Source organism: Cynocephalus volans, chromosome 9 (assembly GCF_027409185.1).
Source record: "Cynocephalus volans isolate mCynVol1 chromosome 9, mCynVol1.pri, whole genome shotgun sequence".
In the NCBI taxonomy this organism is placed as follows: domain Eukaryota; kingdom Metazoa; phylum Chordata; class Mammalia; order Dermoptera; family Cynocephalidae; genus Cynocephalus; species Cynocephalus volans.
In genome coordinates, this window is record NC_084468.1 from 42,542,919 (window position 1) to 42,559,125 (window position 16,207).

Genomic DNA, 16,207 nt, shown 5'->3' on the forward strand with positions numbered 1-16,207 from the left:
AAAACATTGGCGCATAAAAGCTCAATCATGACCGTGTGATGCAGGTAGCACACTCCACAAACTGTGTGGTTATGAGTAAATATCAAATGCAGCAGGTGAAATGAAGAGCTTCACCTCATTGTTTCTGATTTTTAAAGTGATTTAGAATTTATCCTAGATAAAAATAAATTTGTGTATAGGCTTGATTGCTATATAAAATGCATTTCATTCATATAGAAATATTTAGATATCATTTTACTTTCATCCATTTGTTAGTTGCTCTCTTACTTGCTTATTTTGGCATAAGGAGATTTTTTACATATCGTGATATTTCCACTTATGTGCCTATAATGAACACAGAAGGCCCATTGATTTATTTATCATGCTAAACCTATGAGTGAGCATCCAGCTCTGTCTACATAATTTTAGTAAATGTCAACTCCTCATGGTTATACAACTAAGTAATTTTCTTAAAATGAGTTCCTTATCGTATGAAATATTTCAACAGCTGTTCTTAACATTTGTTTGTAATGATTAGCCTTATTAATAATCTTTCCCTTATCTTTTTAACCTAACCACAGTGGTGAAGGTGTTCATAACATGCTTACCCTAAGAAGTTCCTTGAAACATTGAACCCTTTAGAAAACACTGACTTAGAAAAGAACTTTCTTTTAAAAAGGCAGCTACCTTGCTCTTAAACTCTATGTATCAAAGCAATTTGGCAGAATAGAGAGAAAGATAATATATGATAGTTGCTGTAGCTGATGTTCCAGTATATTTTTGAAGGAGACAGAGAGAGAGAGAGAGAGAAGACAAACGTAGAGGACATGTCTTTAAAAGCCTGAACTCAATGAACAATTTGTTTTCAAGCATTTCTGGAAACCAACCAGTTTCCGACACAGCAGGCTATCTATTACACATTTTATATAAAATGCAAGAATTAGGACTCAAGACTATACACTCTCAAGCTACACCATGTTGAGCTGTAAAAATGCTGAGAGCTATTAACCCAAAGTAGTATTCATTCTTCTAATGTTGCCCCATCTTTTTCTACATTCCTAGTTTTATAGTGCTGTGATTAAAAGTACAGGTTCTACAGCCTGATCACCTGGGTTTAAATCCCATCTTTACCACTTAGTATCCCTGAAACTTTGGGCAAACTTTCAACTGCCATAAAATAAGGAAAATAAAAGTACCTCTCTCATGGGGCTGGTCATTAGGATCAACTTAGTCAATACATATATAAACACTTGGAACAGCTCTTGGCACATAGTAAGTTCTCAATAACTGTTAGTCATTACTACACAATGAAAGTAATGATAGTAAAATTGTTTTTCTTAGAGCTACTAAAGTAATTTTAAATAAATACCAATTTCCTTTTACTGTAAGTGCATCTCAGCATCACAAAATGGCTAATTTTCTAAAGTGAATCACTTAACTGACTTTTGTAGTGAAAGAACTATGGCCCTTTCATGCTAAGCTATTAATAAAAGGCCATATTGTATAAAGGTTGTATAGTGCAAAAGTGTTTCAGCTTTATAACAAGAAACAATAATGTTTAAGAACCAGTCTGCAAGTCTGATAAGATAGCCAGACTTTACTGATTCCTTACAATGAGTAGATTGGGCATAGGGGTAGGAAGAATAATGCTCTCCCAGAGATGTCCATATCTTAATTCCTAGAATCTATGAAAATAGTACCTTACATACCTTACATAGCAAAAGGGACATTGCAGATGTGATTAAGAATCTTGAATCCCATTCAAGTGGAATTATCCATTTCATGCACATCTGTATCTCCAGCACCCAGCAGAGTGCCTAGTACCAGTGCAGGCCTCAATAAATATTTGTTGAATGTATGAATGATGAATGAAGTGATGGAAATGGATGATGCTGCCAAGAAAGGAACGGGTGTAAAGTGATAAGAGCACTTAGGACAGACACCCTGACTTTTAATGGATAGGTAGAGAAAGATGAGCTTAGGGAAACTGAGAAGGAGCAGCCAGTGAAACAGTAGGACAATCAGAAGTAATGCTAAGCAGGCGAAGTTGAAGACCACTTCGAGAAGAAAGAATTAGCCAACACTGAGCAAGATTATATCTGGGCAGCACACCTAAACAGAAGAAAGCATCTCTGGCACCAACTAGCAATGGAAATACTCATCAGGAATTGACGTAAACAAACACAGAGAGAAAGCACTGTTCTTTATTTTAAAGTCCTGTTCAAATACACTCTGGTTTCAAATGCAGCACATTGGATAAAAAAAAAAAAAAAAAAAAAAACAGGGTAGTAAGAAAAGATATAGTAGTATGAAAAGAAGAGAAAGGGGATGATCCGATTGCAGTGGGAAGGGGACCAATCAAAGCATAGTAATCACCTTGGGATCTTGTTCAAATGTACATTCAGCATTTGGAGTGGAGCCAAGATTCTGGGTCTACATTTCACACAAACTCCCAGGTGACACTGATGCTGCTAGTCCAAGGACCGCACTTTGAGTACGAAGCTTTAGACTACCATTTCAAAAAGCTTTAGACATCACACATAACCTCAGGCCTAAGTAGTCACAGAAAAAAAATATTCTCACATTTGGAAACCCTATGTTGATGAATCCACACCAGAAAGGCAGAAGTATTAAAAGAATTTGAAGACTTCAGTGAGTAATGTGGAGTGAGATCATGAAAGATCATAGAAAATCTTAAATTTTTGGTGTAAGAAAATAACGATCTGGGAGGTTCTTTATTTTAAAATGATATCCAAAATATGACATTACAAGTTATATTCTTATAATGTCAAATTCTTGTAAAAGTCACAAGCTGCTAAGAAATTTGCTAAGAGAAAAATTGTATTTAAATTCAGTGATCTCCAGCTCTTTTTTGACAGGAAAAGTCATTTTGGGGGAATATCTTGAGTTTAAGAAAAATGGATGGTTTATCATACAGTCTCTACTGTCCATTTCACTATAATTTTTCTTCTTTATTTCTTTAGAAAATTAACAATCCATGCATAGACTTTTCACAGTATTAAGAAAACTAGAAAGGTAACCTTAGGCCATTCTTCATAAGCTTACAGCTAAAACAAAGACAATTTATTTTACATATGAATGAGTGGATGAGTAGAAGAGCCTTTGAAATCAAGTCTTCAATGGCCTGGGAAAGAAAAAGTTGGAAGCATTCTAATGAGAGCTTTTGAACCATAACTTTAATGAAATTAAATTAGATGAATAATAGTTGGGAAAAAATTAAGTCAGACCATACCTTACACATTTGTAGGACTTCCTGCCAGATACTCCACCAATTTCAACACTTAAAAGTCCCAGTCAAGAAATCACTGCCAAGATCAATGTAAAAAATCTTTGTTCCCTTATGTTTTCTTCTAGGAGCTTTATGGTCTCAGGTCTTGCTTTAGTCTTTAAACCATATTAACTTGATTTTTGTATGACAGTGTAAGATAAGGGTCCAACTTCATTCTTTTGTATATGAATATCCAGTTCTCTCAACACTATTTGATGGAGAGAGTATCCTTTCCCCATTGCAAATTCTTGGCAACCTTACTGAAGAACAGATGACCATATCTATATACACACAGAAACAAATAAATATATATATGTTTATTTCTGGGTCTATATTTTGTTGATTGGTCAAATGTCTGCCTTTAGGCCAGTGCTATATTGTTTTGATTACTGTAGTTTTGTAATGTATTTTGAAATCAAGAAGTGTGATACCTCTACTTTTGTTCTCATTGCTCAAAATTGCTTTGGCTATTCAGGGTCTTTTGTGGTTCCATATAAATTTTAGGATTGTTTTTTCTATTTCTTGAAAAACGACACATTTGGCTAGAAATTGTATTGAAATCATAGATTATTTTGGGTAGTAAGGACATTTTAACAATATTAATTCTTCCAGTCAATGAACTCTAAATGTCTTACCATTTATTTGAATCTGCTTAAATTACTTTCATCAGTATTTTTTAGTTTTCAGTGGACAAGTCTTTCACCAACTTTGACTTTTGACTTCTTTAACTTTGGTTAAGTTTATTCCTAGGTATTTTATTCTTTTTTATCCTAGTGGCAATGATTTCTTGGATAGGACATCAAAAGCACAGGCAACAAAAGCAAAATTAGAAGAGTGGGATTACATCAAACTAAAAAGCTCTGCATAGCAAAGGAAAAAAAAATAAAATGAAAAGGCAACCTACAGAATAAAAGAAAATATTTGTGAACCATATATCTGATCAGAGGTTGATATCCAAAATATATGAGAAACTCCTATAACTAGATAGCAAAAACAACAACAAACCCAATTTTTAAAAATAGGCAAAGGATCTGAACAGACATTTCTCCAAAGAAAACACACAAATGGTCAACAGGTATATGAACAAGAGCTCAACATCACTAATCATTAGGGAAATATAAATCAAAACCACAATGAGATATCACCTCCCATCTGTTAGAATGGCTATTATCAGAAAAAACAAAGATAAGTGTTGATCAGGATGTGGAGAAATTGGAACCCTTGTATACTCTTGTTGGGAATGTAAACTGGTGCAGCCACTATGGAAAACAGCATGGAGGTTTCTCAATATATTGAAAATAAAACTATCATAGGATCCAGCAATCCCATTTCTGGGTATATATCCAAAGGGATTGAAATCAGTATCTCATATCCGCACTCCCACCTTCACTGCAACATTAGTCACAATAGCCAAGACATGGAAGCAGCTTGATTGTTCATTGACAGATGAATGGATAAAGAAAATGTGGGGGCCCGTGGTGCACTCGGGAGAATGCGGCGCTTGGGAGCGCAGCAGCGCTCCCACCGCTGGTTCAGATCCTATATAGGGTTGGCCGGTGCGCTCACAGGCTGAGCGCGGTGTGGGCGACGCCAAGCCAAGGGTTGCGCTCCCCTTACCGGTCACAAAAAAAGACAAAAAAAAGAAAAAGAAAAAGTGGTACACTTGTACACGTACAATGGAATATTATTCAGCCTTTTAAAAGAAGGAAATTCTGCTATTTGTGACAGCATGGATGAACCTAGAGGACATTATGCTAAGTGAAATAAGCGAGACACAGAGGACAAATACTACATGACCTACTCACATGAGGAATCTGAAATAGTCACACTCAGAAGCAGAGAGTAGAATGGCGATTGCCAGAGGTGGAGAAGGGGAAATGGGAAGGTATCAAAGGGTATAAAGTTTCAGTAAAGTAAGATAAGTAAGTCCTAGAGATCTACTGTACAGCATAGTGTCTATACTTAACAATACTGTACTATACTCTTAAAAATTTATTGAGGGTATATCCTGTGCTAAATATCCTTATCATAAAAAAATAATAATAATATTTAACAAAGAGGATGGAAGAAAATTTTGGAGGTGATGGATATATGTTTATGGCATAGACTGTGGTGATGGTTTCATGGGTTTATATTGATCTCCAAACTCAATAAGTTGTTATAATTTTAATATGCATAGCTTTTGTATGGTTTAATAAATAAATAAATGCCATAACCAGGCCCTATCACTCCCTTACATTAACATCCTCATTGTGGGTTTCATGTTCACAGTGCCACTGCTGCGGGGAAGTTTCCCTCACCGCAGCTCAGGTTCAGTCCCCCATCACAAGCTCTCTTAGTACGTTGTCTCTTCCCACATTGCAGTGACCTCTGCTGTAATTAATGATGTGATCATTTGTTTAATGTCTTCTTCCCTCACCAAACTAGGGAGTCTCTGAGGGTAGGCTTTATTCAGTGCTGTGCCCAATGTCTATAGCACACTGCATTGAACAAAATCAAGTTATAGCTAGAATTGTGTTTATCTTCAATGTTTCTCAACGTATCAAAATATGTTTTACTTTAAATGTTACATTATAATATATATCTATATTTAAATATTATAATATATAATATGTATAATATATATTAACTAATTGTGTGTGTGTGTGTGTGTGCGTGTATAGTTTAAGGCAGTTATCAATTCAATCTCTGATAAAGTATTCCATAGCATAACCTGCTCTTATAGTCATGTGATGGCAGTACAAATTGTTGCAAGTTTACTTCTTATAAGCAGTGAATTATCCTCTAAAGTAAGTCCCAGGCCTAATCATAAAACCTAAGTATAAAAGTCATGTGAAACTTGCCATCATGATGCAAATCCAACAGTTGGTCAACTTTATTTCTTCCTCGCTACTTTATGGGTAATTAGAATATATTGCAATGGCTCGGTAGTGGGGATATGGGGTTATGGGTTATGGGATTGCTATGACAATGGGTCATAGCACAAAGGTTTTAGTTCTTACATATAGAGTTAAAATGAGAAAAACTTAGTCAATTGTTAATTGAATATAATAAGACTATTTATTAAAATAACTATCTGATAATAATTATTCACAAGCAAATAAAAACCAATTATTTACTTTTGTAATGAACTTTATTTCTAAAAATGCCTTCACAAATATTATTTCACTTGACTTCCATAATTCTGTGAAATGAAAAAAAATTACATTCTCCATCTCACAGAGGAGGTAAACATCTTACCTAAAGTCACATGTCTAGTTAATGGAAGAGTAAGACCCTAAACCCAGGTCTTCTAATACCAAGTTATATGTTCTTTCTTCTATGTCATATGGCCCATCAGTACTAGACTGTAACTAAAGAAATAAAAACCTGGATGCAATGTTGTAACTTTCTTACTTTTCAATTTCCCTTTCAATTTCTTCCAAAAACCTAAATCCTTACTTTAGAGTCCAAATTTTTGGAACCATTTGGACAATTCAGACTATCTACCAAGTTTAGAAATACAAAACCAAGTTAAACTAAACCTTTCTAGCTCCAGCGCAGTTTAGGGACTGGGGTGAGAAACAATTTGCTATTTCTCTCTTCTATAGTCTGCTACTAAAATAATTATACGATGAGGTCCAACTCTCTTATCTTCTGAAATCTTTTTACCGTCTTGACTTTATGCATGAGAGAAATCAAAACAGACAAAATTAGAGATATACGTGTTCGTAAGTATAAGGCTTCTATTATCTTTTCCTGGTCACTAATCCTCTCATTATTATCTCTTTGCCTTTTGAAGGCTGGGGCTCCTTTTATACATAATTGGCATCCCAGCAACCCTAATGTACACAGACATAATTACAAAACTTTGAATGAGCATGGAGTTATAAACTCAAACCAAACAGAATATTTTTATTTTATTTATTTTTAAATTACCATTATTATATATACTTCTTTCCTCTATTCTTTATGCCTCTTGTCCAATCTCTCCCCATCCTCCATTCCTTCCCCTCCCACCTCTGATAACCCTAGATTTCTTCTCTCCTTCTGAAAGAGTAATGGTTGCTCTGTTGATTTGTTGCCTAGGTGATCTGTCCAGTGCTCAGACACGTGTGTTCAGGTCTCCCACTATTATCATAGAACAGATACTTCTTCTGTCACTCTGGAATGGGCCTTGTAGAGAGAGACATCCTCTTCTTTTCTTTGGTCTCTGCCGGTGACTCTCCTTGTGTCAGTGCACTTCAATGGCTGGTGGGCCATCTGCATGGTGGTTGTGGCATCTAACTGCTTTTGCAGCAGCTGTGGCTATTGTGGTGGCTGATATGGGCCACCCACATGGAAGTGGTGTTTCTGGTTGCAGGAGGAGGAGTCAGGCCCTGGTTCTGTGATTCAGGACCCTGGGTGGGCCCCGAGTTAGTGGCAGCATGTGTGGATGCAGGAAGAGGGGTCATCACCGGATTCATGCCTCAGGACCCCAGGCAGGCCCATGACAGCGGCGTCATGCCTGGTTGCAGGAAGAGGGGCTGGTCCCCAGCTCCATCTGTTTTTACATTCTAAGTTGTTGCTGCAGAGTAGTTGGGTGGGTGGGGGAGAGGGGAAGCAGGAAGAAAATAAGGTGGGAGAAGGAGGAAGGAGGGGGGGCATGGTTGAGGCCTTTGGCACTCCCCTCATTCCTGCAAGAGAGACCAGGGAGCTTCCAGAGTTGGCTTGGTCATTGCTGGGCTGAATGCAGATGTCAGGGGGGTGTGGCCAAAGCACTAGGCCCCCCACTGTCCCAGCTTGGGAGCCCAGGGTGCTTCCTGCAGTGGCTTGGTGGTCATCGCTGGGCTGGTCACAGGTGTTGGGGGTCATGGCCAAAGCCCTCGATCCCCTACTGCCCTGGCTTGGGAGCCCGGGGCACTTCCTGTGGCAGCTCAGTGGTCATCACTGGGCTGGGTGCGGGTGTCAGGAGGCACAGCTGAGGCCCCCAGCCCACCACCATCCTAGTTTGGGAGCCCAGGGTACTTCCTGAGGCAGCTTGGTGGTCATCACTGGGCTGGTTGTGGGTGTCAGGGAGCATGGCTGAGGCCCCCAGCCCCCCTCCCTCCCTGGCTTAGTAGCCCAGGGGGCTTCCAGTCCTTCTAGGTTTAATAGGTATTCTTTGGTAGTGTTAGACCTTTACTGGTTAATATCAGAACTTTCTCTGATCTGTGGGGTTTTTGTTTTTTCTTTCAGTTCTGTGTTGGATTATTCACTGTTCCCACTACTTAAACTCTGCAGTGGAACTAATTTGTTGACCTTTGCTTACTTCTAAAATGAGGGAACTTTCTGTGGAGACCAGCACTTGAGCCCTGTGGTTGAGCTAAATTGCTGCTTTGCTGCTGATTCCCTGGGGAAGGCTTTTTGTGCAGATCAGGTTTTAATTGTTGACTTCCAGGTCTCATGAGATCTGGTATACCTGGGTTATGTGGAAACTCCAGTCTGAGCCTGAGACTTTTCAGCAAACTGCTCCCCTTGCAGTTCTATAATAAGCAGAATTTAATGAGGTTTCTTTAAAAGTGATATCAAATGGTTGTGTCACTCATTACAACAACAAACATCTCAGTTATAAAATAGGGGATTGGGGGGGGCAATATTACTTCAAAATGGCAATATCAAGTCTTCATATACAGGACTTATAAAAAGAGTGCTTTTGAAGACATGTGGGGAAACCCCCACTTTCTCAAGTTTGCCTACATATAAACAAAACAGCATTTAAGTGTCGTTACAATCCCATAAATGGTACAAAATTTCACTCTTGGTATGCACCCAAAAGGAGTAAAAATATATGCCCAACAAAAACTTATATATGAATACTCATAGCAGAAATACCCATAACAGCCGAAAGATAGAGATAGCCCAAATATCCATCAATTGACAAATGAATAAACAAACCGTGACTTTTCTGTACAATGGAATATTATTCAGCCATCAAAAGAAACAGAGTATTGACACATGCTACAACATGGATGAACCTGAAAAACATTGTTAAGTGAAAGAAACCATTCACAAAAGACCACATATGGCCATACAAAATGTCCAGAATAAGGAAATTTGGAGACAGAAAATAGATTAGTTGCTTAGGGCTGGCATGAGAAGTTGGGGAGAGAGGGGGTGGTAGCTAAAGGGTAGAGGGTTTCTTTTTGAGTTTATAAAAATGTTCTAATACTGATCGTGGTGATGGTTGTACTGAAACCGCATAACTGTTTTCAGTGGTCTCACTTTGTACTAGCATGTTATTTTGCAGGAAACCCACTGAACATACACAGGAGAGGAAAGTCATGACCTTGAGCACTACAGAAACAAAGTTTCCCACCAATAGAACCAAAAAACCTGGAAACTTAACCACCAGAGCCAATTCTGAAGTGAGAAATCCTACAATAAGTAAGATCCCATGCACTGACTAATTAAACTGCTAATTCAAAACTTCCTTGCTTCCTGACCTCTTGAAACATGCCCAGACCCTAGACAAGAAAGACAGATTTGAGCCTTGCCTCCTCCTGTCTCCATTCCAGTCAACCTGGCAGTAAAGACTTTTCTCAAAAACCAGTGCCATAGTATTGGTTTCTACGTGCATCGGGCAGTGAGCACTAGCTCAGTAACAGCACTTATCTGTAAATATACTAAAAACCATTGAATTGTACACCTTGAATGGTTGAGTTGTGTGGTATGTGAATTAAATCTCAATAAAGCTGTAAAAAGTAAAAGAAAAAATGTAATAAGTAAAAACCATCCACTTAAATCACTGCTGTAATAGCATCCCTCCTCTACCCTCTGCTCAGAGGCCTCTAAGCACTGAGGTACTTTAAAGTGCTTAATTTTATATTAACGTGGACCCTGAGAATGAAAGGAAATATTATTCAATGTGTGTAAACCATTGAACATAGAGTATCATGAGAGTTAGCCTTTTAAAAATGACAGTGGTATGACTGAGGAATCTTTTACCAGACAGATCATTCCAGAGACAGCAACTATAAATTCTGGACAAAATAGCAAAAAAAGCAATTACCAAAAGGTACTGGAGAGGGAAGAAAAGCAGGCCAGCTCTGGAGGGGAGCTGACTCTTGGACGAAGAAAGTGATAGAGTTGTTTACCGCCTTCTACCTGACAGCAGGCCACAGTTGACTGCACAGAGAGAGAGGAGAATAAAACTCCAATGGAAAAACTGCAGTCTTCCTGAGCTGAGCCACTTTTTCTGTCCTACTCTTACTTGGTCACCCTCTGACCTCCAATGTATCTCGCCCCCTTGGCTTCTGTGAAACCAGCATTTCGTGTTCCTTTTCTTCTTCTCTGATTGTTCTTCCTGAGCCTCTTGCTCCCTCCTCTTTCTTTGTCTACCCCTTAAAACACTAGCATCCTCTAGGGCTTTGCCCTCAGCTTTTAATCAACACATTTTGTCTTCACAGGTCATCGACTCCCACTGCTTCAACTACCACTGAGACTCCCACGTCCACAACTGCAGCCAGGGCTGCCTTCTCAGCTTCCCTCTGGATGCCTCCAGCTCCAGCCTCAGACCTGTAGCAGTGGGGCGTGAGTTGAATTCTGAAGTCACCCCAGCAGCCAAAAATCATATTCAGTCACAATTTCCCTTGAAATTCCCAGCAGGGAAGGAAACATGTTGGAAATCTTATATACCTCCATTTCTTGGCCCAGACTGCACTGTTGAATTTATTCAAGCTAAATGCACTTAAACTATGATTGCTCTGTACTTGGTATCTCTATCTTACAAACTGAACTTCCCACCTGCCCTCCACCTACCTGCCTCCAACTCTTCCACCTTTACCCCCTCCATTAACAAATGGCACCAAAATCAGCCTGATTACCCAAGCCAGAAATCCAGGAGTCAGCCATGACTCCTTCCTCACCCTCGCACCAAAATCCCATCAGTCTTGATTTCTGTTGATTTTAATGCTCCAGTCACTGCTTTATCTCAAACCCTCATCACCTTTTACTTAGAAGAGAGGCAGAGCCTCAAACTGGTCTCCGTTCTTTCATTTCTTTCTGCCTTCAATCCTCAGTAGTGTATCTAATTCTACTGTCTTTCGCAAACACAAATATGATCAAATTTTTCCTCTCTTGGTAAGATTCTCCAATGTTAATCCACCACTCAGAGCAGTGGTTTTCAAGCATTTTTGTAGCAGATAAATATTACTTTCAAATAAATATCATATAAGAGCCTAATACCTACCCATAGATATGAGCAGTATTTTATTGGGATTAATTTACATTATAAGTTCTGAATGTACAACTTTTATAAACCACTCAATGAGAAAATAACAGGTAGTTCTGGCGAAATAAAATAACTCAAAATCATTGGTAATGCAATTAGATCAGCATCATCTTGCTATTTAAGAGGGTACTTCAAAAAGTTCATGAAAAAAATATAACTAAAAGATAATACATGCTCCAGGATTTAGGAATGGGCAATGACTTTATGAATAACACCCCAAAAGCACAGGCAACAAAAGAAAAAATAAACAAATGGGATTATATCAAACTAAAAAGCTTCTGTACAGCAAAATCAATTGATAGAGTGAAAAGACATCCTACAGAATGGGAGAAAATATTTGCAAAATATGCATCTGACAAGGGATTAATATCCAGAATATACAAAGAGCTCAGACAACTTTACAGCAAAAAAACAAGTAATCCAATTTAAAAACGGACAAAGGAGCTGAATGGACATTTCTCAAAGGAAGATATACAAATGGCCAACAGGCATATGAAAAAAATGTTCAACATCACTAATTATCACGGAAAATGCAAATCAAAACCACTTTGAGATACCACCTCACCCCAATCAGACTGGCCATTGTCAAAAAGACAGAGAATAACAAATGCTGATGAGGATGTGGAGAGAGAGGAACCCTCCTGCACTGTTGGTGGGACTGTAAATTAGTACAGATATAATGGAGAACAGTATGGAGGTTCCTTAAACAACTACAGATAGAACTTCCATATGATCCAGCAATCCCACTGCTGAGGATATATCCAGAGAATTGGAAAACATCAGGTTGAAAGGTTACCTGCACTCCCATGTTTATTGCAGCTCTATTTATAATAGCTAGGCAATGGAACCAACCTAAATGTCCATCGACAGATAACTGGATAAGGAAATTGTGGTATATATACACCATGGAATACTACTCAGCCATAAAAAAGAATGAAATTCTACCATTTACAACAGCATGCATGAGCCTGGAGACAATTTTCCTAAGTGAAACAACCCAGGTACAGAAAGAGAAATACCACATGTTCTCACTTATAACTGGGAGCTGAATCCATAAATAATCAAACAGTAAAGAGAGATAGAGAGAAAGAAAGAAACAACAATCACAGTAATACATTGAACTTTTAGAAAACTAGAGGTGGAAAAGGAGAGGGGGGTAGAGAGAAGTGGGCTAATGAGGAATTGGTCAACAGACACAAAGAATGATTGCATATTGCAATGATGAATAAGGTAACTATACTGATTTAACCACCACACATTGTACACAATTATTGAAAATCAATGCTGTACCTCATATGTATGCATGTATGTATAATAAAAACCAAGTTAATACAAATTTTTCCATGAACTTTTTTTTTTTTTTTAAGATGACCAGTAAGGGGATCTTAACCCTTGACTGGGTGCTGTCAGCACCATGCTCTCCCAAGTGAGCTAACCAGCCATCCCTATATAAGGATCCAAACCCATGGCCTTGGTGTTATCAGCACCACACTCTCCCAAGTGAGCCACGGGCCGGCCCTCCATGAACTTTTCTAAGTATGCACATATATCTATTTTATTTGATTGCACAATATTCAAAAAATTCTGATCCGTATCATTAGGTAGCTACCAATTGTCATTGTTACACAACAGTTCGCCTTTCAATCATAGGATATCATTCCTTTAAGGAGTGATAGCAAGACACTAATACAAATGAATTAACCTGTCAGCATATTTTACTTGGTTGCTGGTCACTGCTTGGTTAAAATTTGGTATGTAATAATTAGTTGAGTGTATTTTTGAGATCTAATTTTTAAAATGAAAGTCAAAACAAATATTCGTGCAGTCCTTGGGCCTCCTCCTTAGAACCTTAATTCCATGGAATAGAGTTTGAAAACCAATGATCTAAATGCCAAAGCCCAAGCTCCTTCATATGACATGCATGATCCTGTGTCATTTGGACTTTATCAATCTAACTGCATTTCCCACCACTGCCAAATTTTCACCCAGTTTCCTAAGTTCCTAACTCCATCTTGAGGTTATATATTCACACTTGCTATTTTCTCTGCCCAATATGAACCCTGTACCTTGTAACCTGAATTTCTATTAACTCAATTCCAAAGTTAAGATGTTAACTCCCCTGTGAAACCTTCTTTGCCCTCAAGCACCTTGCACACACCTCTATTTTCAAAATGTGTTGCCTTGCCCGGTAATCATCTCTTCCTCTCAACTGTGAGCTCCTAAGAAATTTAACCATCTTTGAGTTCTCAGGGACTTTCAAAATACCTACTATTGTAATCACTCCTTAAATGTTTATGCTTAATTAGTTTGTTAATTAATATTAATAATAATAACCAGTAGAGAGCTTATAGTGACTGAAACTAGAGGTTGCATAAGATGGTCAACAGAGAATCCTCTCATTGATTTGTCACTTTAGGTTAAGTAATCACTAAGTAGAAATCACTCTTATAAATCTTGCTAATTTTAATTTGAACTTCATTTTTCTCTAATAATGGCATCACCTACCAACAAAGGAAAGTAGGATCACCAGCAGGACAACAAGAGCACAGATACATGGAATCAGGACCAGCAATAGGAAACGGAGAAGACTAGTTGTTGCCAACTTTGGAGAGCAGCCGTCACCCATTTTATTGTCATCAGCTCCCAAGACCTAAAGCAAGAGAGGGAAGTGAAATATGGTTTTAATATTACAAAGCAATTCAATATATGGTATGAAATTTTAGATTACAGCTATCCATTCAGAGCAGCAGCAATCCTAAAAGATTTGACTGCGTGTACTTTAGACCATGAAATGAGGTTAGTCACCAAATCACACTAACAGAGGAACAAAGAACTGTGTACATCTACATTCAGAAGAGCAAATCAACATTTTTTCAGGAGGACGTGAACTTTTAATAATATTCCATCTTGATTTTTTTAATGTATTTGCCCATTTGGTATTATTTCAAAGGACTATGAATTACCATGGCAAGAACTCACCCTGGCCCAAAGCTAAAAGCAAAGGTTACCTAGTACTAATAGTAAGCAGGTGTAGACAGGGCATATCCAGACTTGATTCTTGTTTGTCCCATTAGTCCTATCACAAATCAGCATGAATCTGGAAAAAATAAGTTTTTGCCCATTATAGTTCAGCAAGGTTCACTATTACTGACCATGTATTTAGTGACAAGTAGACAGTGAGAAAGAACCTGCCCTGTTTGCCAGTTAAACGCTAAGAGCTCAGAGGACATCTTCGGCTGTCCACACTGCCCCTGTGGCCCATCCATCAAGAGAGGATGATAAGGGACAACAGTGACGGTGCAGATAAAGTTCTTGTCTTCAGATGCCTTACCTTGTGCTTAGTTCAATCTCTTCACAGTAACAATGTGTGGAAACTCATTTATTACACATGGCTAGCTTAGAGCAGTGACTTTTTCAACAGAAGTCTGAGATGGTACTAAAAATGCTTTGAGGCACTATGAGCAACTCTTCTAGTCCCCTTAGTGAAGGTGTTTCGCACGGTTTTCTCTTGCACTTCAGACTCTGTATTTTCTCCTCTGATAGCTTCAGAGCTTGAACTACATATAGTTTGAACCTCTGTGTAACTGTCTCCTGAACTTCTCTCGAGTTCTGACCTTCCTTTCAAGTTATATCATATTTCCAGTGTCTGGTGGTTAGCAGCACTTCTTCTCAGCAAGTCCAAAATCAAAACCAATCTCCTTCTCTCTCCTGACCTTCAAACTAGTTCTTCTCCTGACTTCCATATTTGTGTTCACAGAAATTCCACAATGCCAATAACCCAGAGAGTCCTCACTTCTCCATCATCTCCCCATGCCACACATTACTGGGTTTTGTTGGTTCTGCCTCTGTAATAAATACCTAACTTTAAAAAAAATGAATGACCTTTGGCATATAGTCTTATCATAATCAAAATGTTGTTCTAACAGAATCGTTTTGTAATATTATGAAAACTTCCTGACCAACACTTATTTCCCATAAATAAAAAGGCAATTTTGATGGGTTCTTCTGAATCGGAAGGCATATGTGATAACCCATTTCTGCTGCATTCTGCCTACCTCAGAATCAATTCTTGTTCACTAGCACATATTGCAAGCAGTGTTCACTGCATAACATGATGATACCTTCTATAATTTAAAGAATTCTCCATGAGAGACATTATTTGAAAGACTTAGGATGTTAACTTGAGAAAGGCTTTATTTCCTAGGTTAATGTCTTTACTTACCCATTTCCTCCATACCTGGTTTAAGCTACCAGCCAATGTGAAACCATTTAGAGTAAATTTTCAATTGATCTTCAAGTAGACAGAGCACTTGCACGATACAATATAAGATCTGCAACAGCACATCGATTATGGCACCAGTATTGAATAGGTGGTGCCCTTTCAGGCTTATAGATTATGTTCATCTGTGAAAACACAAGTATGGGACTGGAAGCCAGCAGACAGTGACAGGATCAACCTATATATCACTTACTCAACAGTTTGTTATTAAACACCTATGAATTACGATAAGCAGAGTGATGGATATAACAATGATTTCAAATCAACTGTCCCTCAAAATCTCACAGTCTTATAGGAGAGATGGGGTATGTACATTAATAATATAACAATATTTCAAAGTAGCAAATGGCAAGCACTATGAGACTTATAGCTAAAGTGCTATAGGAATTCAAAAGACAGGAATATTATTTCTTGTCAGAGAATCAGATAA

At 38.1% G+C, this 16,207-nt stretch overlaps 1 protein-coding gene across 1 annotated transcript in view; it reads right to left on the reverse strand.

The window, feature by feature from the left end:
- CORIN (corin, serine peptidase) overlaps nt 1–16,207 on the reverse strand; it is a 252,898-nt gene that overhangs the window by 201,195 nt on the left and 35,496 nt on the right. The window contains 1 exon segment of the mRNA XM_063108597.1: nt 14,004–14,148. Coding sequence (XP_062964667.1) covers nt 14,004–14,148 — 145 coding nt within the window.